The sequence below is a fragment of the Misgurnus anguillicaudatus genome, chromosome 15, assembly GCF_027580225.2.
Source record: "Misgurnus anguillicaudatus chromosome 15, ASM2758022v2, whole genome shotgun sequence".
In the NCBI taxonomy this organism is placed as follows: Eukaryota; Metazoa; Chordata; class Actinopteri; order Cypriniformes; family Cobitidae; genus Misgurnus; species Misgurnus anguillicaudatus.
In genome coordinates, this window is record NC_073351.2 from 26,120,669 (window position 1) to 26,145,338 (window position 24,670).

At 38.1% G+C, this 24,670-nt stretch overlaps 2 protein-coding genes across 4 annotated transcripts; one reads left to right on the forward strand and one right to left on the reverse strand.

Annotated features, from left to right (window-relative positions):
• Positions 1–1,625: 1,625 nt before the first annotated feature.
• On the reverse strand, positions 1,626–6,094 carry LOC129419361 (carbohydrate sulfotransferase 1). Its single transcript, XM_055174487.2, has 2 exons — positions 5,956–6,094; positions 1,626–3,047 (listed from the first exon to the last, which is right to left on the reverse strand). Exons 1-2 carry the CDS (start codon positions 6,092–6,094, stop codon positions 1,936–1,938), a joined length of 1,251 nt encoding a protein of 416 aa, XP_055030462.2. The 3' UTR covers positions 1,626–1,935.
• On the forward strand, positions 5,993–24,093 carry mterf2 (mitochondrial transcription termination factor 2). 3 transcript variants are annotated; one of them, XM_073853673.1, is made up of 3 exons: positions 5,993–6,132; positions 15,273–15,359; positions 22,750–24,093. In XM_073853673.1, the coding sequence occupies exons 1-3, from the start codon at positions 6,052–6,054 to the stop codon at positions 23,968–23,970; spliced, it is 1,389 nt and encodes a 462-aa protein (XP_073709774.1). In that variant the 5' UTR covers positions 5,993–6,051; the 3' UTR covers positions 23,971–24,093. The 3 variants fall into 3 exon arrangements, with proteins under 3 accessions (XP_073709774.1, XP_055030464.2, XP_055030463.2); XM_055174489.2 differs by lacking the exon at positions 5,993–6,132 and adding an exon at positions 12,686–12,760; XM_055174488.2 differs by lacking the exons at positions 5,993–6,132; positions 15,273–15,359 and adding an exon at positions 22,013–22,265.
• Positions 24,094–24,670: the final 577 nt, after the last annotated feature.

Below are 24,670 nucleotides of genomic sequence, written 5' to 3' on the forward strand. Positions count from 1 at the left end.
GATAGGAGCAAATTATATAATATTACAACGATCTGAGGATGACAGAACTTTCATTTTTGGGTGAGCTATTCCTTTATGGCCCAACAGAACTGACACAGTTTCTATTCTTTACAACTTTTACATATTTAGCCCTTTACTTGTAATTCTTTCAATGATATGATCCAAAATGATAATAAGCAGGACTCTGTTAACTCAATGGGCCACATGAGATTCAGCCATGCGTCTGACCTCTGTGGGGTCAGGGAAAATGCATATTAATTAAACAGTTGATTTGCATGTTAAATTATGCATTTTGGTCTAGGTGCATACTGCATATACGCTTGCCAAGTTGAAAAATGACTATTGATAGTTTTCATATAATGTCACGCATTTAGAGAGAGCACTATCTGCCGTTCTCTGCAGGTTAAGAAGTGAGTGATTTTTGGTTTGTTTAGCCTAGATACTGAATAGTTGTTGTGCAATACAATGCACTAGCCGATGAGGACAAGCCTGAATTTGTTACTTTATGTCATAAATGTATGTGCCTTTGTTCCCAGTGAGGGAAAACAATGGCAGCCATCAATATACAGTAAACACTTCATCAAAGGTAACCTCAGGTAAACATTGGATATAATAATCATTATATTTTTAGCCATAAATCATATCTTGCCGTAATTTTCTTTTTTCGTAATTTTGCATTGTTGCAGCGTACTGGGAACCAATTACAGTGATTAGTTACACTAACTGCTAAAGTTAGCTAAAGAGTTAATGCAAAAGTGTTGCAAAAAGAGTAAAAATGTAAATCCTTTTGCACCTTTATAAATCATTTGTTGTACTAAGATTAAATTTGCGTTCAGGCTGAACTTTATTTATTTTTATTAATATGATTGAATTTATTACAACACAATGCAATCTGATATAATATAAATATAATCCTGGCGCCAGTATAAGGCGAGAAATTTTCCACGAAATAGATGTAAACATCGCCAAACAAGTAGAGGTCTGGCAGGAATCTGCCGTGTATAGATCGCAAGTACCCAAAACGTGTAGTTTGTGTGTTCATATCTTAATTGTATTTCTGGTGTGAGGTTATTTAAATAGTCAGGGGTGGAAAATTGACTTCCTCTCTATGGAGAGCCCAATGTAAACTGCCACGTTCTTGCCCTCCAACATCTCTGGTGGGTCACGTGACTAAAAACTATCAATAGCTTCAAAGTTCTTTTTCAGTGTTGATATTGCACTCTGAAATAATCTCAGTCTTAAATGCCACCAGAGAGAGATCATTTTCAAAGTTATGCCTAAAAAGATAAGGACTTCAGTGAATGAAAACAGAACTGTTTGACGATGATTTAACACGACCTTCTGTGCCAGTTTGATTTCAAAGATGTTTTTGGGTGACCTTGGTTTAAAGAAGATCAGGTGGAAAGCTTGTGAGTGATGTTTAATGCGTTTTAGATCTCTGCTTGACTGTTTACGTGCCAGTTATGTGATGGCACAGTAAATTTGTCCCGACTGACTATTTCCCTTTTTAAATGCATGTGTGCGTGTTATAGGCAGTCTGTTTGTATCTGATTAGCATTCACATGTAAATATATTCAAGGGCTCGTGCAGACTATACATGCTTTTCATTTGTGCTTTTGTTTGTAGTTGTTCTTTGGTCACGTCAATGCATGTATGATTTACAAACTAAAAATGAGGCCTCTGGGTGAATTTTGGGTGAGAATCCTGCTATGCTAATGTATTGGCTTATGAATATTGATTACTTGAAGTGAGGAGATGCTGAAGGTTACCCAGCAATGTAGTCATGACCAAAGCACTATTCATAAGTTAAGCATTCACCATGCAGGATATGTAATGCCATCCAGCGAAAGAAATGGCTTAACAGGGCGTTATCAGAACAAAACAAATATATTTATTTTATGAAATGTGAGTAGTTCACGTCAAGATCATTTTCCCCTACCTTAAACTTTTTGTGATATCTCTCAGTTCATCTACAGACCGTACAAGCTTATAGCCTAGCAATGAAAGAGTTCTGTTACATAAGGATTGAACTGTTTTAACAATGTCAAAGTTTAAATGAAGTCTCCAGCCCTGAGCGGTGGCTTTGGAGTCTCTTGTGGTGGAGTACTTGTAGTTCCACTCTGAAGACGATGGGGCAGTGCCATTGGTGTTATGAGCAATCCATGTGAGGACTCGATGATGCAAATCCATCCCCAGGAATCTGTATATCTCCTTAGCTTTCTCTTCAGGGTTTAAGGCTAAGTCTTCATAGCGTACCAATAGATATCTCCCCTTCAGCCATGGAGGTTTTTGCAGACCGGTCTCCACTGAATACTCGATATCTCTGCATGTCCTGGTGATCTGTGTCAGGTCCACGTACCGTGGCTGGCGGCCAGTAGCGTTCCAGATCTTCCATGCTCTAAATTTACCTCCAAAGGCACTCATGCGTGATGCAAGGATAGCTCTGGGGTCTCTCACCAAGTGAACGATTCTCAAATCTATTCGGGGGTCCTCTGACAGCGTACGCAGATCTCCTACCTCCGGGATACGAACCGTTTTTAAGGCCACGTGGCTCCGTGCTTGGCACGCCTGGGATGCTAGAGAGAGATTCAGGGCTTGGCACTTTTTGGGACACCAGGCTTCATCTGGCTGGCCTTCTGGAATCTCCTCAATCCCCTCCTGGCAGACGGGCGGAGTGCAGAGGGCGTGGCTCGAGCTGCGACGAAAAAACGCCCCTGTCATGTGATCTTGCGGTTCAGGGCGAATGTAATTTTCCATGAAGCTGAAGTCACAGTTGTAGAGATTGAGAAGAAAATCTCTGTAGGCTCCCAGAAGAGCTCTGCCATCTAAAGCCCTTTGTACTCGACTGCTCGAATTGGTGAAGACCTGCTGGACGTGATAGAGAGGCTCAAAAACATAAAAGATTCCCGGATGCTGATTGAAAAGCTGTCCGGTAAAGGAGGAGCCACTGCGGGTTTGCGCAAATAGAAGGATGTGTTTCCGAGCAGCGGCACCACTAGACTCTGCAGGGATATGGCTGTCATCGCAAAGAGATTTCCATCTTTGCTCTGGGGAGGAAAGGAAGAGAGAGTTAGAGAGAACCATTAAAGCATCAAAAGACCCAATTAGTTCAGCATTTCGCTCTTTAATCAAACCATTTGGCTTTAATCTAGTGCATTATTTATGAAAAGAAGACATATTTTATCATAATATTTCCAAAAACTTTATCAAAGTCTGGTGCAATTCAGAAATCTATTCTCCCCGCTGGGAGGTAAAGTACGGCAATAATCATGTTGTTTTGAACACTTGAATTGCCTTCTGTGGCAGTAATTGTTTCATAGTTTTAAAGCAGTATGAAGAGAATTGGGAAACAGGAATAATGCTTGCATTTCGCCAGTCATAGATTATCTGACTTTTGCTTAAAAATGAACAATTACTATGTATAGCAGGGGGTGGGGAGGAGTGATAACGTTTGTAATTACGGCTGATGAGAGACTGATTGCGCGTAACACATTAGGTTGTGCGAGCAAACGCTTGTTCAAAGTGCAAACAGCTGCTCCGCGAGGACATATTACTGCAGATTAATGATGAGATAATTGTAGAATTAATTATTGATATTTCATCTAGCGCTTTTATGCGGATGAGCAGGGAGTTTCCAGGTTGCATCTCTAGGCTGTGAAAAGATGGCAGTTAATTTTTTTTAATCACAAACAGGACCAACATCTTAAGAGATAAACCTATACAGAGAGAGTTTTACATGGATACTTTGTTATAATCTTAGCTATAGATAAATGCTCATCATAACATAAATAATGAAATTAAAGTTTGTATTTAAACCATAATATGCAAATAATGAAAACATATGCAGTATCATACAACACTCCCATTTCCATTTCATTTTTTATCTCTCAGATACAGTGCTATCCTGCAGGAAGCTCTCGCAATACTAAATTGTGACCCAGCCTGTGAAAACCCAGCTAAAGTATTTTTTGTGTAATTTTTAACCCTCATAAGCCCAGATTTTCCTGTTTACATTAGAGGTCCGTGGGGGTCAAAATGATCCCAAAAATTATAAAGAGTGATTACAAAAAATCTACTTCCTTATTATACATTAATGCTGTGTTTTGGGAAATATGAAGTACTTTTGTACCTGTTTACCACAAAATTCCTCAACCACACCATTAGTTTGCATGTAAAATATCATTTTTTATAAAAAATTCACATAAATTATGATCTAAATTTGATTAAATTCAGCAATCTGCTGGTGAAGAATTACAGTTTAGGAAATAAATAATTTTGATCAGCAGAGGCCCATAGAGACCCATTCATTTCACTAGATGTGGCCAACTGCTCACATCACTACTTTTAGTGATACATTTTGTAAATGTATGTATATATAAACATTAGAAAGGACATTCAGAATAAATATTATTTCAAAGAGTATAATTTTTGCAGTTTTTGATGCATTTTGAAATGTCAGTTTTTACAAAATGCAACAAAAATTTGACAATGTAAGTGTGTGTGTGTGCCTGTGTGTGTCTGTGTGTCTATGTGTTTGTGTGTGACTTTGTTTTTCTGTGTGTGTGTAATGCTGCGTTTACACCAGCCGCGTAGAGGCGTCAAGCGTGAGTGATTTCAGTGTTAAGTCAATGTGAAGATGCGTTGACGAGCGTCTGGAGGTCTCGCAGCGCGGATGGGGCATTTGGCGTGGCACGGTAGACGTAATTCCGCTTATTCGCGCATCCAGCGTGAATTGAGTGTCTGGCGCGGTATGTGCGAATGGTGCTTTTTGTGCATTTTGCGTTTGACGCGAATTTGTGGCTGACGCCCGATTTGAAAAATGTGAACTTTGGTGAATTTTTGCACCGCGTTAACCAATCAGGAGCCAGGCAGCCGCGCCCGGAGTCACTCATTCAACATTAAGGAATGCTTGATATTGTCCGTGAGCAGTCACCCGGAGCTATTCGACAAAAGTTCTTATTTCTATAGAGACAGGAATAAAAAGGACCTTGCTTGGAAGAGTGTCAGAGGATATTGGGCAACCTGGTAAGTTGTAAATACACATTTCACTTTGAGTCACGTAACGTTTATCGACCCACGCCGTTTATTTTCCCCCTATAGTAAGGTGACCAAATACAAACCAGTAACTCTCTCGGAAAAAAATGCACAATCAACCTCAGCCATCTTGCAAACAGACCACCGCATAGCACTTGCCCCTACCAAAAGAAGTGGATTTTGCTTCTGACGTGCATCAAATGCTTGCTTTTTCCGCACGTCTAGAGCGCGAAAGCATTCAAACTGTTCAAGCTGCAAACTAGGCGCGGTAGACGCGATATTGACACCTCAAATGCGGTTGGTGTAAATGCAGCATAAGTGTTACGGTGTATTTTGTGTGTATGCACACACCTGTGTGAGCATTAGAGACCACTTTACATCTTTGTTCTGCATCTGTGGCTGTCTTTGGCCAAATTCTATAAAAAATGCTCTCTGTGGCCGTCTTTGTGTGTGTATGTGTGATTGAGCATATCTTTTCTATATTGCATTTGTCCTCTAGTACCAGGCCATCTTTTCTGTGTTGAAATTTTCGGATTTAATCTGGATGCATTTTTTTGACAGATAATTTTTTTTCTTTTGCATTCTCATTTTGACCCCCATCTTTTGTAATTTTTTTACACATCTTCAGAACGACCAAATCAAGCCCAGTTTTTTATATGAATATTGACAGATAATCTAGAAAAGTCCGAAAATCTTATTCCACTGAGGGAAACATATTTTTTACTAAAGAAAAGTGAACCCAATGGACTTATAAGGGTTAATATTGACTGAGTAAGGCCATATTAAAGATTGAAATAAATGTGAAATCAAATGTCGATTCACCAAATCTCATAATTAGATTATGTGACTTTAGCCTGGATTTCACAATGGTTTCTGTCAGCATCTTACATCTAATGCTTTTGTTACAGGAAGGTGGCTCACCTTTACTTTGGCGTCCTTGGCAGTGGGTGGAGTCTTGGCACGGGCCACTGAAGGAGTCACGAAGGGAGCGGATGGCAGTGTACTGCACCCCCAAAGATGTGCAAACCAACAGCAATAGAGTCTTCCACGAGCACTCCATACTGCTCCTTCACCATCACATACTGCACTCTGAGGAAGGCATGCACACATTGCTTTATTTATCTTGAACTATGGCTTTCGTTCTCAATTGTCTTGAGTAGAATTAGGGAAGTATAGCTCTTTTTTGTTGAAGTGGTAAGAGTTTTGTTGAAGTGGTAAATTTATAAAAAGAAAGTTGAATTAGCTGAGATTAATGCAACTTTTTATATAATTTATAGCAACTCCTTACAAGTCAAAAAAGATTCAATTTAATTTTAATTTCAAGCTGATTAAACATAAAAACTTTAGTCTTTAGTCATTTCATTGGTGGTGGTATTTCACTGCAAAACCCTTTAAAGGGGACATTTTACAAAATTTTTTAAGATGTGAAATAAATCTTTAGTGTCCCCAGAGTACGTATGTGAAGTTCTAGCTTAAAATATCATATAGATCGGGGTGGGCTTTCCTGGTCCCGGAGGGCCACTGTCCTGCAAAGTTTAGCTCCAACTCTAATCAAAAACACCTGAAAATGCCAATCAAAGGCTTCAGTATGATTTGGAGGTGTGTTTGATTAGTGTTGGAGCTAAACTTTGCAGGACAGTGGCCCTCCAGGAACAGGAATGCCCACCCCTGATATAAATGATTTATTTTAACGTGTTAAAATTGCCACTTTGTAGGGGTGAGCAAAAATGTTCAGTTTTTGGGTGTGTACTTTTAAATGCAAATGAGATGATCACTAAAAGGCAGTGCCTTGGTTAAATAGTGCAGATGATGGGGCGGTATTATCCCCTTCTGACATCACAAGAGAAGCCAAATGTCAATGACCTATTTTTCACATGCTTGCAGAGAATGGTTTACCAAAACTAAGTTAATGGGTTGTTCTTTTTCACATTTTCTAGGTTGATAGAAGCACTTAAACATGAAAAAGAAATTATATGTCTCCTTTAAGTCCATGCAAGCTACACTTTAAAAAAAGTCTCCAGTCACTCTTTACTTACCTTTACGAATAAAGGTAAAAGTCTAAAAATCTGTCAATATCCTAGTATATTTGGTAAACCTACTTTAACTCGGTAAAAACTCTCACAGGGCGATAATTGAAATCTGTCGTCCATGCAACTGTACTTCCGTGCACTTGGAGGACTTTGCTGAAAAAAAAACGTTAAAGGAATATTCCATTTTCTTAAAAGAAAAATCCAGATAATTTACTCACCACCATGTCATCCAAAATGTTGATGTCTTTCTTTGTTCAGTCGAGAGGAAGTTGTTTTTTGGGGGGGGCATTGCAGGATTTTTCTCGTTTTGATGGACTTTAGTAGACACCAACAATTAACACTTAACTCAATGCGTAGCGGTTTTTTTCAACGGAGCCTCAAAGGACCACAAACGATCCCACACGAGGCACAAGGGTCTTATCTAGCGAAACAATTGTCATTTTTGACAAGAAAAATTACAAATATACACTTTTAAAGCACAACTTCTCGTCTAGATCTGGTCGTTGATGCGCCAGCGTGACCCCACGCAATACGTCAAGAGGTCACAGAAGACGAACGCGAAACTCCGCCCCAGTGTTTACAAGTGTGGTGAAAGAGGACCGTTCCTACGTTGTTGTATGTCAACTGATACTAATTAATGTCTTTGTGTCAGTTTATTGTTTACAATGGTCCGCAAATGTGCGTGTTATATATGGAACACATGACCTCCCTACGTCACTACGCATTTACGTTAGGTCGTGCTGGACCGGACCTAGACGAAAAGTTGTGCTTGAAAAGAGCATATTTTTTATTTTTCTTGTCAAAAAAGACAATTGTTTTGCTAGATAAGACCCTTATGCCTCGTTTGGGATTGTTTATAGTCCTTTGAAACTCTGTTGAAAAAAACTGTTACGTGTTGAGTTAAGTGTTAATTGTTGGTGTCTATTAAAGTCCATAAAAATGAGAAAAATCCTGCAATGTTTTCCTCAAAAAACATAATTTCTTCTCGACTGAACAAAGAAAGACATCAACATTTTGGATGTCATGGTGGTGAGTAAATTATCTGGATTTTTCTTTTAAGAAAATGGAATATTCCTTTAAGCAGATTCTGCCAACAAACCAGTACTTCTGTATGACCTGAGGCCGGGATTAAGCAAATTTGAAATGAAAGTATGTGCTGGGGCAGCTATCATGCAGTGCCTGGGGACTGGGGAAGGGTGCCTTGCTCAAGAGTACCTTAGTAAACTTACAACCTTCCAGCCATGAGAATCGAAATGGCAACCTTTGGGTTACAAGCCGACTCTTTAACCATCAGGCCACATGTACAATTTCCTTTTGCCCTGTGACGTTTGGGTCAGGGGTGGGGTTATATTCATGTTTATTCAGATAATCATACTTTTGTGTCATTCACATCATATGAACGTATACGAAATCGCCATCATATGACATACAGTAGGTATGTTATCCCAGGAGATCAGGTTGGATTTACTGGTTTATAAGTGTCTAGCTCTAATAATACTCTAAGAAAGATATAAAACACAAAGCACGTGCAAATAATGGGAAACATTGTGTATTTTTAATCACACCGATATATTTTAGTAAACTTTTCAGTATATTACTGGTAAGGCTATTTATAATTGACATGGGCTCTTAGAGTACTTTTTTCTTTAGTTTGTATTATATAGTAAGATGCATTATGGGATTGCTTTCTCTGCAAAGGATACAAACAATTGTGTCTTACGACTCAGCTAAAAGAAGGTCTTAGAAAGCCCCGTAATTAGGTTGCCTACCTTTTGAAACAGCCTTTGGATCAGGACTGGCCTGTGATTAAAATACTGCCTCTGTAGGCAGCTTACTAAGTTATAGAACAGAGCAGGTATGTCTAGTGCTTTGACTGCAGTTGGGAGATCATTACACCAAAGTGCTTATAGGCTTTTATGACAAATACAGGCAGGCGTTGAAGAGTGAGATGCAATATTGTAGAAGGAGATAAAGTGGAGTCGGTTGAAGTACATTGGTGCCTGACTAATTTTCTACCAAGAAATGCATTTGAAATAATCCCTTTCATGGATTAACCAATTAAATCATTTTAATTTGTATGTAATTTGCCTATTTGTGACACTGCATTTGAAAACCCAGCTTTTTTGGGATTGTACTGTTTTTTTTTAAAAATCATCCTACACAATGTAAAGAACATTCTGTGTAAATATAACCTTGATGTCTTCAATCGGAGTAAATTTCACAGACAGGGTAACATTTTACATTCTTAAAGGTAAATTTCACTTCCTCCTATGAATTTAAAAGAGGGTTTTGCATGCATAGTGTCCATGTTTGCAGTAAGTAGTGTATTTCTGTTAGCAAAGATCGCCAGTAACCACTGAGTGCATAAACAGATGACAGCCTAAGTTGGTTGTTTGTCTTTTCTCAGTTTAGTTGTGAAACAGCTCTTTGTAAATAGCGCACATTGCTGCAAACGTGTGAACCTGTATGAAGTCTATGCTAAAGTCTCATAATCTAATTCTGAGATCAAGAGCATTAAAGCACTGATTATAATTGTTTTACTCATTTGCATTTATGCATTTGGTAGATGCTTTTATCCAAAGCAACTTGCATTATACATTTATTCAGCATGTGTGTTCCCTGGATTCAAACCCATGACCTTCTGCAATGGTAGCTCTTACCACTGAGCTATACAGGAGCTTACTTTAATATTAAAGATATCAAGGTAAATGTTTATTTTACATTATGGGATGATTTTATTAGTAAATCAACAATGTGTGGCATTGATGGCCTCCAAATATATTTTCCTATGTAACTTCATGGGTGAATATTTAAAGGTATGCAGTGTCAGCATCAGTCAATAGCTGGCTTCTGTAGGAAACACAATATTACATATTCTCATCTTGAGCTGACAGAAATAAACAGCCATGTTAGATAAATATAGCATGGCAATTTCATATGCACTTGGAATTTCAAACACATGAAGCATTGTATGGAGAAAAATTTAAATGGATGTGGCAATCTAACACTATGACGAACCTCTTATCAGCAAACAGCCATGTAGACTTGCCTCAGGTTTCTCGAACCTGCATGAAAATCCCCTCTCTGGTCTGATGATTTAGTATTCAATAAAGGCATATTTCCTGTGCTTTTCATTAGCACCCGAGAGGTGGCTAGCATGCAACTTTTCAACGGTTGATTGTGTGTCTAGCAGACTGTATAGCACAGTCACAGCTGCAGTTGCATATAAAACAACAGTTATATACCCAATTGCTAATGACACGCAAGAGCAATGTTGTACTAAAACCGTCAAGCACCATTGAGAAATTGATCCAATAGGTTTATGGCTGTGACAATCAATATTTTGAAATCATTTAGTGGGCTACTGAAAACTATCTTGGTGTTGCATGTCCTAAAATCACTCTTTACTGAAATCACGACATATGCTATTCTATTTTTTTTAAGGACAGACTCGAGTACAGAGACTGGAGTGTGTCTTTTTCAATCACTTCAGTCTTCAGTCTCCATGGTTGTAGCTCTTTTCATACCATTTATGGGATTTCCAGAGCTCTCTTGTAATAAACTGTACTATCGTTCGTCTATTTCAGTCAACAAACTGATTACAACATTCAGAATTATGGAATGTATGGGAAAAATGCACTTCATTTCCATCAATGTGCACACTGGGAGCTATGATTACCTTTCACTGCCATTTGACAAAATCGCTTCAGCCACATCGGGCAAAACAATCAAACACCAGTACCATCAAAGTGCTAGTGGTAGAAAATTTATATAAATGTCTCTCTGTCGTTGTTTTTCTTGTGAAATTGTTTTGATCTTTTGACCTTATTGTTATTATACATACATACATGCATATACACTCATCTAAAGGATTATTAGGAACACCTGTTCAGTTTCTCATTAATGCAATTATCTAATTAACCAATCACATGGCAGTTGCCCCAATGCATTTAGGGATGTGGTCCTGGTCAAGACAATCTCCTGTATTCCAAACTAAATGTCAGAATGGGAAAGATTTGAATGATTTATGCAATTTTGACTGCGGCATGGTTGTTGGTGCCAGACAGGCCGGTTTGAGTATTTCACAATCTGCTCAGTTACTGGGATTTTCACGCACAACCATTTCTAGGGTTTACAAAGAATGGTGAAAAAAGAAAAAAACATCCAGTATGCATCAGTACTGTGGGCGAAAATGCCTTGTTGATGCTAAAGGTCAGAGGAATGGGCCGACTGATTCAAGGTGATAGAAGAGCAACTTTGACTGAAATAACCACTCGTTACAACCGAGGTATGCAGCAAAGCATTTGTGAAGCCACAACACGCACAACCTTGAGGCGGATGGGCTACAACACCAGAAGACCCCACCAGGTCCCACTAATCTCCACTAAAAATAGGAAAGAGAGGCAACAATTTGCACCAACTCACCAAAATTGGACAGTTGAAGACTGGAAAAATGTTGCTGATGAGTCTCGATTTCTGAGTCAGAATTTGGCGTAAACAGAATGAGAACATGGATCCATCATGCCTTGTTACCACTGTGCAGGTTGCTGGTGGTGTAATGGTTTGGGGGATGTTTTCTTGGCACACTTTAGGCCCCTTAGTGCCAATTGGGCATCGTTTAAATGCTATGGCCTACCTGAGCATTGTTTCAGACCATGTCCATCCCTTTATGACCACCATGCATGTACCCATCCTCTGATGGCTACTTCCAGCAGAATAATGCACCATGTCACAAAGCTCGAATCATTTCAAATTGGTTTCTTGAACATGACAATGAGTTCACTGTACTAACATGGCCCCCACAGTCACTAGATCTCAACCCAACAGAGCATCTTTGGGATGTAGTGGAACGGGAGCTTCGTGCCCTGGATGTGCATTCCACAAATCTCCATCAACTGCAAGATGTTATCCTACTGTATCAATATGGGCCAACATTTCTAAAGAATGCTTTCAGCACCTTGTTGAATCAATGCCACATAGAATTAAGGCAGTTCTGAGGGTGAAAGGGGGTCAAACACAGTATTAGTATGGTGTTCCTAATAATCCTTTAGGTGACTGGAGAAAAGGGTTTAAAACAGTAAGACTTTCACATCATCTAATAAATGTCATAATAGATGAGGAGAAAATCTTTGAAGAGAGGGTGTAAATGAACTAAAGAAACAAGTAAAGAATAAAATAGGACGAAAACAGCTTACAAAGACATCCGTGTGAAACTAATGTAATTACAAACATCTTAATGAGCTTTTGATATCTGAAGCATATCTTGTTATAAAGGATGTTTGTTTGCAATTATTGCAAAATACAAAACATTTATCACTTTGCGATATCAGGAAGAAAACATGATTTGAAAACCAAAAATAGTTGGCTTAGAGTTGCATATTTTGTCCTCCAGCTTATTTATTCATTTAATAGACACTGTTAACCGTAGCGACTTACAAATTTATCTTAGCCAAAACTAAGTATTTACAAAGTCTACAAAGCTGTGTTTACAAGGAAGAATAGAGTTGAAGCTATAAAAAAGATGAGAAACACAATATTTTTATTCATCTTGCATTCTTTATACATATATCTGTGATTTATTGATCTATTATGATGTATTGTCATAATACAAAACCTTAATTATACACTTTTAAAAATGATGGTCTTTGTCGAACTGTACAGAGAACCTTTCTGGTGCACAAAGGTTCTATTAAAAGGTAAGAACGAAATGGTTCTTAGAGAAACAAATAAGCTATTTTGGCATTGCTGCAAACCTTTAGGACCTTAATTTTAAAAAGTATGTTATGTATAAAACTTGTTAATTCGTGTTAATTAATGTATTTTTCTTATGTAAATGTACAGTTCTTCCATGGTTGTGATATGCACAGAAATGTAAATAATTATTTACACTAAAACTTTATGCTTTATGCGTGTCTGCCAAACAGCAAATTTCATTTCGAGGTTAATGTGTGTGTATGGCCAATATAGCTATGGGCAAGACCCTGATGTGACGGGAGATCGATCCAAAATATCCTAAAAACATAAATACACTCGCTCGATAAAAAACCCGTCAATGTCTAGTATTCCCTTCTGCAGAATAACGTATACTGTAGCTACTAGCTAGAACAATAATAACATTTTACGTGTTTATACATCTAAGTTGTCCGTGAAATATAGAGAAAAGAATGCGCGGGCATTATCAAGCCAACTCGACATATAGCTCAAACTTGCAGTTCGTAAATAAACGCAATATTTTGAGCAGGATTCACTTACACAGACTAGCTACAGTTATTTAAAGTTTACATTTCTTTAATGACCATCATCGTATTTATTAAGACGAAATCCAGTCAGTCAGGTATCCTTACATCCATCCTGAGCTGCAACTTCTTGCTCGTGCTCCTTAGAGAGGTCTGTAGCCTATCAAATATACACATCTGCTGGCAATAAGTTTGTGTGATAAGTAATGCCTTCCTAAACTAAACTAAAACGAAACGCCGTTAGAAATGAAAGCAGTTAGATGAGAATGGACGCGAGACCGACACGCGCATCTCTTACCATTCACGAGCTGATGAAATAATCCTGAATAAAACCCACATGGCATCCATCCAGTAAAGTTGATGTTGAAATAGTAATGCGGTCCTCAGGTCAGTCCAAAGAAATGTGTGCCGATCGGTCTGTGTGTTAAACGACAGATGAATTATTCGGTAAAAGCAAGGGGGTGGGCATCGCACCGCGCGTGGATAACCAGTGGCTCGTTCGCGACGCGTGTCGTTGGGTTGCGTGAGTTTTATCTTTGCACAGTCAAAGGATGCCGCTGGAAACATGCTGATGTTGGCTGGAGTACAAACATTGCTTCTGTGGTTTTTTAGACGTTTTTATAGAGTTGATACACAGGAGCTCTTAAAATGCCAAAGTTATTTTGATTACCACAGAATACAGATATTGAAGAAAATGTGAATAATAACTTGGATTGCATGGTTAACTCTTTTATAAAAGATAAAAGCATCTGCTAAATACAATACATCTGAGCATAATTTATTTAGCCATATTTGCAAATCTGATTTTAGACATTAGACCAAGCAAAAGTACGGTAGTCTTTTTCATCAATATATATAATAACAAAGCAAATAACACAAAAAAAACTGTAATTCAGGCTGTATGGTAAAGGCACACATTAACACAGAAAAAACAAAAGCATGGATGTATTATAAGTTAGAAACCTGGCAAGTCTAAGGCATAGTTCTCATTACAGTCTATCTAAGTCTTGCCAATATTTTTAAACACCACACAAGGATTCCAATAAACTCTGAATGCCAGGATGATCCAATAACCTCAGGAGAGTTAAGAACCAACACAGCTTCTGTAAAACTCAATCATGCAAACAAACAAAATCACACAAATACCTATTTGACAAGCAAGGTACAATAAATATGACCAAACAGCATGCAGGGAGAAAGAAATACAGTCCAGGGCAAAAGGAACCTGAACCTGCAGGTACACCAACACCCAGCACAGTACAGATACTCAAAAGAACACAAGGATTATGTAAAGTAGCCATAAGAAGAGTAAACACTATAAAATCAATAAAACTAAATAAACATAAAAACTTAACAGACTGCAGCTCTTAATCAAATAATAAAACACTATACATATTTTATCACTCTCCATAGTCAGCCTTCATTGAATGTCAATCGTCACTTGCATTCCCACCACAGCCTTTACCTCCATTAGGAGCCCACCAGTCAACACATTCCTGTTTTTTAGTCCCATCTGAAAAGCGAGAGGACTTACGCTGCTAGTGGCTTTTGTCCTATAGAAGCCACTTCTATTAATGTGTGACTGTGTGTGTGTGCTTACTATGGTAAAGCTCTTACAGGGCTATTTTAGGGGCCATATCCTGTCTGCACAGATACTCTTGGTTGGTTGAGTTTATTAATGTGAAATTTTTGATTTACTGTTGCTTTACGGCAAAGTCACATTGCCTCATGACACATATTTGAGTTATAAACATGGTCCTCTCTAGCAAATGGATATTTTTGGAAACAGGCAGGTTATAAAGTATCAAAAAGAAACTGCAGATGCTGAGCTGTCATATAGTGTAGGTTGAAGAATATTTTATTGTTTGCATTATAATTTTTGTGATGATAGACACTTTTATTACTATTTATGACACATCATTTTGCATTAAAATTATGTTGCCATCCCTTGATTCTCTACATTTCTATTTAGGGTTGTGAGAGTGAAAGAGATTTCCCAGCATCACCAGGCGAAGGCAGGGAATACCCTGTACAGGTGGCCATGCAGTCTCCTATAAAGGTAATCACCAATTCAGTGTTTGATATAGGGGTGCGCGGGGCAAAAACTAACGTGGGGTTAGTTATAACACAGACTGTTGCACAAGGTTGAGCATTTTGGTTTTTCAGTATTTTTTTCACGCTGCCAAAAGACGACCTCCTGCAAATTATTGGAAACATATAATGTTTTTTCAGGGAGTTATTGATGAACGAGTGTTTTGGTGGCATGTAACTAAATTTTTTCATCATATGTTTTTTTCGGTTTCTAAGTTGGGTGTGTAAGATATCAAATCCAATGCTATGTCGTATTAAAGATGCAGTGTGTAAATTTTAGCAGCATCTAGTGGTGAAGTTGGGAATTGCAAGCAACGGCTCAGTCCACTGCCCAACCCTCGCTTTTAAAATGCATAAAGAAGCTACGATAGCCACCACCAGACAAACATTTCATCATCACAGACAACTTAGTAAAAAAGTTTGTCCATTAAGGGCTATAGCAACACGGTGGCACAAAACGGCAACCTCCATGTAAGAGGACCCTCGATGTTTGTAGATAAAAACGTCTCATTCTAAGGTTATAAAAACATAACGGTTCATTATAAAAGGTCTTTATACACCACTGATAATATAGTTTTGTATATTATTTTTCATTTCTTTCAAGAGATCCTTCTAAAAATTACACACTGCACCTTTAATCAGTCTTGTTGACTTAAACATAGCATCATTTTGAAATATGTCTGCAACTTTTTTGGTGGGCTTGAAAATATTTTGACCCAGCGGGGTTCATTGTAACACAGCATTACAGTTAACCCCGCTGGGTCAAAATATTTTCTCAGCATTTACGATATGAAAACCGCTAATTCTTGCCGTTGTTTTAAATAGGCTACACACCAATGATTGCTGGCTGCCAACAAAATAAATGTGCCTGTCTTATCAAAAATCGTGTGTCAAATTTATTTTTGTTCATATATTTAATACTGATTGAATAAGGTCACGTCAAAGATTAAAATCACAATGAGATAAATGGATAAAATCTCAGAATTTGATTTTTGAAACTGTAGCATGATTATTACAGACTGGGTCACATATAAAAAAGTTTTGTCATAATTGTGCTGCTTTTTCTAACATATTTAGACATTTGTATCCATTTATAATTGAACTATTGCTAGAAAAGGGCTGGAAAAATGAATACAGTGTGGATACCTGTCTATTATAGACAGATATATAAACAATATAGACAAAATAGTATTGAACTATTTGCCTGCAAACTTAATTTTTAGCAAGTGTTACAAATAACCCCTGCCTGTTGCAATTAACCCCATCTATGGGGTTGAATCTACTACTGCTTTAAATTTTTTACTTAAATGATGCCCCCCAGTGGATATGCACTTTAGTACAGATGTGATTGAGATCTTGCAGCTAAAAGTGACCGCTATCTGTTATCATCTGTTACTGTTTATTTCCCATCTTTCAAAACAATCCCTACTAAAAAGGTCCAGTAGAACCATAACAGTAAAGCAATTGGGTAATAGTAATGCACAAAAACATTTGCAGTTTGAGAATATCTTTTTAATAAAGCTGAAGTATTCATGACAGAGTTTTGAAGAGTTCATAAAGGTCAAATATTAAGCGTGCGGTGCACGTTTAAAGATTCTTGTATACATGCTTTCATAAAGGGTGTTCCTGGGTACCGTGACTTTAAAACTCAATTGACACTTGTGAAATATAACGCTTGCCTTTGGGCAAAATGCCCAATGACGGTTAAGAAAGTTGACAGAATATTTTGACAAGTGAAAGGTGCCCATCTGAAACCTCCCTGTCTAACTGGTCTACATTGCTAGATGACTCACGATAAGGACTTTGTTATGATTCATTGACATATATCAAAAGAAAAGAAAACAACTTATGGTTGGGTAAAATTGAGATTAGATGCGTCACAATGGCTTCAATCACGCAACGAAGCCCGCCGTAAATCTTTATTATCTAAAAGATTTGTTATAATTGTTAAAATAAACAATGTTGATGTGAAATGGTACCCATCCACACATCTCAAACAGTTTTTGTCTTATTAGACATGATGGTGGTTAGTTTACTTGTTTGGTGTATTATGAAGAAAGAATCATTTTTTAAAACCTTTGGTAGTGTGTTGAAATGTAATCAAGGCAGTATTATAAAAACATAATCAATTAACAAAGAACTGGATCATTTAAATCTAGAACACCTGCTGCAATAAAACAAAGAAATATGGATTAAAGCTTTCAAACAATGCTGTCATCTGAAGAGGAATGTTTGGTATGTGCATTTCAGTCGTGTTGCCCTAATGAGAATTTGCTCAGCGTCTTCCACCCAAGACCACCAGTGCATTTTATACAACATACAATGTCCATCAAAACTGTACTTTCTTTTTTTTTAAGTAACCGCCAGTGCTTACCCAGCTGTTAGACAGGATCAGCTATAGACGCAAACACGGCTATTGACACATTAATCGGGACCAGAAATTAGAAGAGGAAATGTACAACACGTCCCCAATCAGGAGAATGAGGATATGTTTTCACATCTGTTGTTTATCATTACCAGGATCTCTGTCATGGGAGATGTAATGTGCCAATGGCAGCAGTACAGATTTTCTAATTGCTTGCATACATTAGAAATAATCTTACAGTTGCAAGCATGGACTGTATGTTCTTGAAGACTTATGAACAATAAATGCCCTTTTCAAAAGAGCTTAAGTATGAAGAAATATATCTACGATGCTTAATGGAGCATGTAACATTTTGGTAGATAAGGCTGAAATGATTGTCTATACACAGGATCAACTTTTATGCAGGCATTTAGGCTACTTCGTGTGTTCTTAACAGGGAAGCAACCAAACAGGTCTTGTCTTCATTTTACAAGGAAATGTCACTTGTGCCTGAAGCTGTTTTACATGATCGTCATGCCTTAAGATAACCCAGAAGTCACTCTTTTCAGTTTTAACGTTTACAAGGTGCAACAAGGATCATGTCACATGCAAGCTTGTGATATTGTGCTTTTTAGTATTAAACATACAAGTAAAGTTTGCATTTGTCATTTTAACATCATTTTATCAAATACAATTTAATCAAATTTTGAGTCGGTGGATAGTTGGCGCAGATTTTGTGCAACAACTCCAGCTCAAAGGAGCGACCATATAATCACAAATGAAGTCTGGAACAATAAATGAGACGTTTTGGTCATTTATGTGAGTTTGATCGGAGTGTCTTTTTCTCTTCAGCGAGTTCAAGATTTTCTGCATTAGACGTGTTTTTTTTAGCCCTCATTTTTATACCAACCACAATACCAATCGAACACAACACTAGCAGCCCGGCTATCCCTCCACACACAGCGTACATTGTCAGGTTAGACTTTTGGTCAATCGTTCTTGTTTTTGTTGTGTCTGATTGAAACCTTAAGTTGGTGACCTGTCGAAAGAGACACATGTCCATGTACTCATCGTCTGTGAGCCACCGATCAGTTCTTGCTTCATCTTCCTCCTCTTGGTTGCCATTACCGTAGCTATCATCATCTTCATCATAATCATTATCAACAACATCCACAGATGCATTCTCATCATTGTCCAGCACCAGTACCACACACCAGTATGTCCCATTGTCCTCCTCTTTGGGGTTAGCAATAACCAGAGATGAATTTTTCTCAGTAACCCTACCTTTAAGGTCTTCAGGTACGGGTATAGAAGGATCTCCAGTGTCCATTATTAGGATGTCTTCCCCATGGCTCTTTCGAAACCACAAAAGGCTGGCAAACTCAGTGGTGAACGTACACGTGATGGATACCTCCTTATCTTGCGCAGAAAACGAGATTTCAGTCGATTCGTGTACAGGGCAAACATTCACAATGTACTCTTCAACAAGGAAGGTGGAGAAGCATTTGTAGGTCCCGGAGTGATCCGAAGTGAGAGAGTTAATGACCAGAGAATAGTTTCCTATATCATTTGACACAAAAATCTGATGCCCAGATTTGTCTTCGAAATGTATTGATTTGGATGAGTTAACTGATCCAAAGGGTGTTTCCCAGTAGTTCTGTCTGTGATGGTCTACTGAACATGGTAGGGACACCTTCTCTCCAACAGAACGGTAAATAGACTTCATATCAGGTTCTTTTGGTAGCCCTATGGCTTGAAAACTCATGCATTGCTCTCCCTCCATACCCAGACAAAAGAAACGGGGACTGTCTTTAAATAAATCATCTGATGCATGTAATGTTAAGCCATTGTCACTTGCCTGGACGAGTCCTTTAAAGTCCTCATGCAATGGCTCTAATGAAATCTTAGTATCCAAAAACAAAGATGCATTTTGTAAATCTCTATACCATCTCACCGTAGTCTGAGATGCTTTACCTGTGCCAACACTACATACCAAGTCTGCACCTGTGCCTGGTGTCAATGAAATTTCCTGTTGGCTGATCTCCTCACCGCACACATACAGGTAGTGTTTACGGTAATTTTCAATAGTGTCATTACTCTTGCACTCTATGATGTAGATGCCAGAGTCAGCAAACTGAAGATTTGTGATCTTTAGACCAAGCAGGCCCTCAACATTATCTAGAATATTGATCCGACCCTCGAAAGCTTCAGGCGGTGATGTTGGATTCGAAGACTCACCCAATAACTCCCTTCCTTCAGCAGTTATTCTGTATGCAGCGATGTAGTCTCCAAAGCAAAAGCCCATCTCTAGTTCCCCACCAAGTGCTTTGAAAATGGGCTCTGGATCTTCCTCAGCGAGCACGCCCGCCAAAAGCAGAGCAAGCAGTACTACAAGGTTCCCGGTTTGGCTCATCCTGTTCTACTCAAGCCATTCGTGAGACTGCTTTCTACCTCTCGCTTTCCACATACTCAGAAATTTGAGTAACCTGTTTCTGAAGTTTGGCATTAAGATCCACCCACACTGGGATGTTGTTTTTTTAGTGCTGGGTTTTTTATTCAGGTGCAAATATTTTTTGCTTATCTTTGCCCCAGACCACATGGTTATCCCTTATCTTTTCATGCAAGTTTCTTCTTAGCTTTTATTTCCTCATTCCTGAAAAAGACACATTTTTAAAGTGTGAAGTGTGTCAAACTGGTCTTACTTTTGCTCTTTCTCTCTCTCTTTCTTTCTCTCTTTCTCTCTCTCTCTCTCTCTCTCTCTCTCTCTCTCGCCTAATAATTTATTGCAAAACACAGTACATGACATATTCAACCACAGTGTTATTGATGCATACTTGAGGAAATGTTTTATCTTAGAAGAATGATCGGTATTTTGTTTAATGTTAATTTAAAAAGCAGTGTGGAATTTATGTCAATTCATGCATTATAAGTGAAACTAAAATTGTTGACACATATCATATTCTGCAGACAGCCACAGCTTCATTCAACCATCAACGCTGCACTAGCAGCCTGACAATTTGCATACAGGAGAAAGCATTTACGTATGACTCTCACTCTCTAGCTCTCGCAATAGAAAGCAATTTACATGTACTGTACTGTGATACCTGAAATACATGTTTTGTCATTGTTTTGCAGGACATCCAAAATGACCTGAACTTGATCTTTACTATTTTGTTTAATTGCTTAACATTACGTGCATTTTATAGTAGCACTATTTTTATACTTATATAATAAGAATGGCCTATTATTTCAGTGTCAAGGTGCCTTAAACCTAGGGCTACATTAATTTATTCAACAGACAACCTGAGGGACTAGGATGTTCCCATATCTATCAAAATAATGTTTTAAGAGGTGCTTATGAAAATATGGTTTCCTGCATCAGATCATTTCTTGCAGATTTATGCCAGTCTCGACTCCATGTGAAAGATAAGGTGTGATCATGAGACAAAGAGACAAAACATTCATTGTCTGACTGTGTTTAGTACCTTAGGTACCTAATAGTCTGTGGGGGCTAAGTATAAATGAAAGCTCTATGTAAGTAGCCAGATTGTAAAGACTTCAAGGGTGGGCTCCGTGAACAGCTTGAGTAGGCAGACATGATCCAGCATTGTGATTAAGCTCCAACTGTGACTCACTCCCTACTGCCGTTCAAACTAATTGCTCTCTGTGCCGAATACAGAACTCACAGTCCCAGACATAATTTTAAGCTTTTTTACTTTTTATACACATATTTACATTATTCGTTTAGCAGACACATTCAATATTTTGTCTGAAGGTTTGTCTAAAATATAGTGGTTATTGCTGAAATTGTGAAATGATCTGAAAGAGTTAATCATTGGAAATACTTTGCCACCTTTTTTTTAAGGTTACCATGTATCAATGACAGTTTAAATATTTGTATATGTTTGGCTTAGCTAGGATTAATTTGCATTTCAGCAGAGCAAAAATCAGTGTTTTTTTTCAACGAATGAGCCGGGGGACACTATGGCCCTTCAGCAAACTTCCAAAGGGGCCTCAAGATGAAAAACCATGCATTAAAATAGGCTAAAACAGATATTACAATACAGAATATAAAAACAGATATTTTTTTAGTGTTTGGTTATTTTCTAAAGCAAATACTTATTTGTAGTTATGCCAAGCTCTCGATTGTTTTATTGGGAAGAATTGTGGGGATTATAAAGTGGATGTGGACAATAAGGTGGGTCCTCGAAGACAAAAAGGTTGAGAAAATCAAAATGTGCTTTTTACCAATGGAACGGTTCGGTGTTCCTCCCGTGCTGAAGGTGGCGCTGTGGTGCTCTGTATACACGGCTGTCGCAACAAGAGCAAGAAATGCGATCGTGATTTTCAAGTGATGCCTTAAAATAGCACTTAGAAGGAAGGACGGTTATGAAAACTATTTTCTTTTAAATCTTACATTATAAATATCGGTTATTTGAGACATGTACAACTCCCTAAAGCAGGGCAAGGGGATGTTCAATATTAAATTGAACGCGTTCCACTTCTGAAGCTCCTGCTGTCAATGCACAGGTATTGATCTGTTAGTCTTATTTAGCCATGTGTTTTGAAAATAATACGTTTTTAGGCGATCACGCCTTTCTGACGTGATCTGTCATTATCTAGTAACTTGCATTAAGTGTAACCCTAAAGGGCACGTGACCTTGGTGTAAACAAACGACAGCTATTAATTCCTGACTGTAATTCCTGTAGCCTAGTTGGTAGGATCACACTAGCAACACAAATGTCTTTTTTCCTTAATCCCAGAGAACACACACACAGGCTAGAAGTACTGATAAAAAATGTATAGATTAAATGCACTGTAAATTGCTTTGGATGAAAGTGTCCAACAAATGCATTTAAATGTAAATGTACCAGACTGAACATCTGAATGCATATTTAATACCTGAATGATTTTACACCTTAAAGACTTTGCATGTGTTATGCATGAATAAATGGTTAAACAATTAAATGTTTTATGGAACTAGATTAATTCATATGCTTGAATTTGTTTCAGATACATTGCCCAGAATCTAAAAAAGGATACATATACACATTAAACCAATGTGTAAGCCCCTCCTGTAGCCTTTTGGATTATGCAAACATGCTAAGAAGAGTCATCACAGCATCACTGTGGCTGCACAGGCAGCAAGCTCAAATTTTACCTTTACCTCTTATTAGGTCCTGCACCTCAAATTTTCAGCAAGAAAACATGAATACTGTGGACGCCCTGTACAACCTGTCTGTAGACATCAGTAAGGTTCGAAAGATGAAGGGTTGGGTGTTGCGACAGAAACCTGTTTACGTGTATGAGGCCGCTGCCCTGCTGAGGAATATGGGGGGAAGTGAGAGGGTCATCGCCCATGTCTTGGAGCTCTACCCGGAGGCCATCCTCTGTAATCCTGAACAAATGGAGGCACAGAGAAAGCTGTGGATGTCAGTGTGCGCCAAACAGAAAGATTTATTGGGAATCATCGAAAAATTCCCTGCCTCTTTTTTCACTTCATCCTCGGATCATGATAATCAAAAAGCCAATATATTGTATTTTCAAACGCTACATCTTAACAAACGCATTATTAGTAAGCTCATGGCCACCGCCCCTCAGAGCTTCAGCCGACCTGTGAGGCAAAATGAGGAGATGATTCAGATGCTCCAGAGGACCTTTTTGGATTTGGGTGGAACGGAGGACAATCTAAGGGTTTGGCTTCAGAAGTTAATCACTCAGAATCCTTATGTGTTACTAAAGGATCCACAAGTTTTGCGAAATAACTTAATGTTCCTGCGTGATAGGGAGTTCACAAGCAATGAGCTCTTGCGCTTGCTTTCCAAATTGAAAGGGTTTGTTACTGAACTGAACCCTGAAAGTATGAGACTCACCCTGAGCTATTCTCAGGAAATTTTGGGATGCACAGATGCAGAGCTTAGGCAGATTGTACTTGAATGTCCAGCCTTATTATATTATTCTGTTCCTATACTAGCTGATCGGTTTCAATGCCTCCTCGCTGCAGGAGTTAGTATAAAGCAGATCATGGAGACGCCCACAGTGTTGGAACTGACAACCCAGATAGTTCAATATCGCATTGAGAAACTGCGTTCTTATGGTTACGATGTAAAAACAGGAAGCATTCAAGTCCTCAATGGCACCAAGAAGGACTTTGAGAAAAACTATGGACAACTGCATCTTCGAAGAGAGAGGCCGCTTTTTAATCCTGTAGCACCACTTTACACAGAGGATTAGGGATTGTGGTGCTACATTTCCAACAAGGTGAAGAGGTCCTATGCTTACTGAATATTAACTAGCATGTTTATTTATTTTTTATGCAATGTGCTGAAAAGAATAAATGATTGAATGCTTTGTTAACACTGTGTGAGATGAATGCTCATTGTGTTCAAAGAAAGAATGCAATTTCATTTAATTTCCCTTCTTTGGTTTATTGCAGACACAGTTTTTATGGTTTTGAATGAGCTATTGTACAAACACATAGACCTAATTAGTAAATCTAATGAAAAGGATAAAGAGGAATATATAAATAAATAAGACTATTTTACTGCATTTGCTAATAATGTAAAATTGGAACATTTTGAAAATATGATTTATCCTCTTTTTAATTTCTTACTTTTGAATTGGGCTAAAATATGATCATAGTGTTTTTGACAGATTTTATGACAATCACTGATTCATGGGCAATTCCATGCAAATGTCAACCTTATCATAAAAAGTAACGTTTTTACCCAAAGTTACCCATGCAAAGTTTTTAAAGCATTTTCCCACATAGTTTCAGAATTGTCACATCCATAAATGTAAAATTAAAATTAACAAATATTAAATGTTCTTTGAACAGCCGTCCCTTCTCCATTTATTGGGTATAAAAGGGACGCTTCACTTTTTTTGAAAATATGCTCATTTTGCAGCTCCCCTATGTGAAACATTTGAGTTT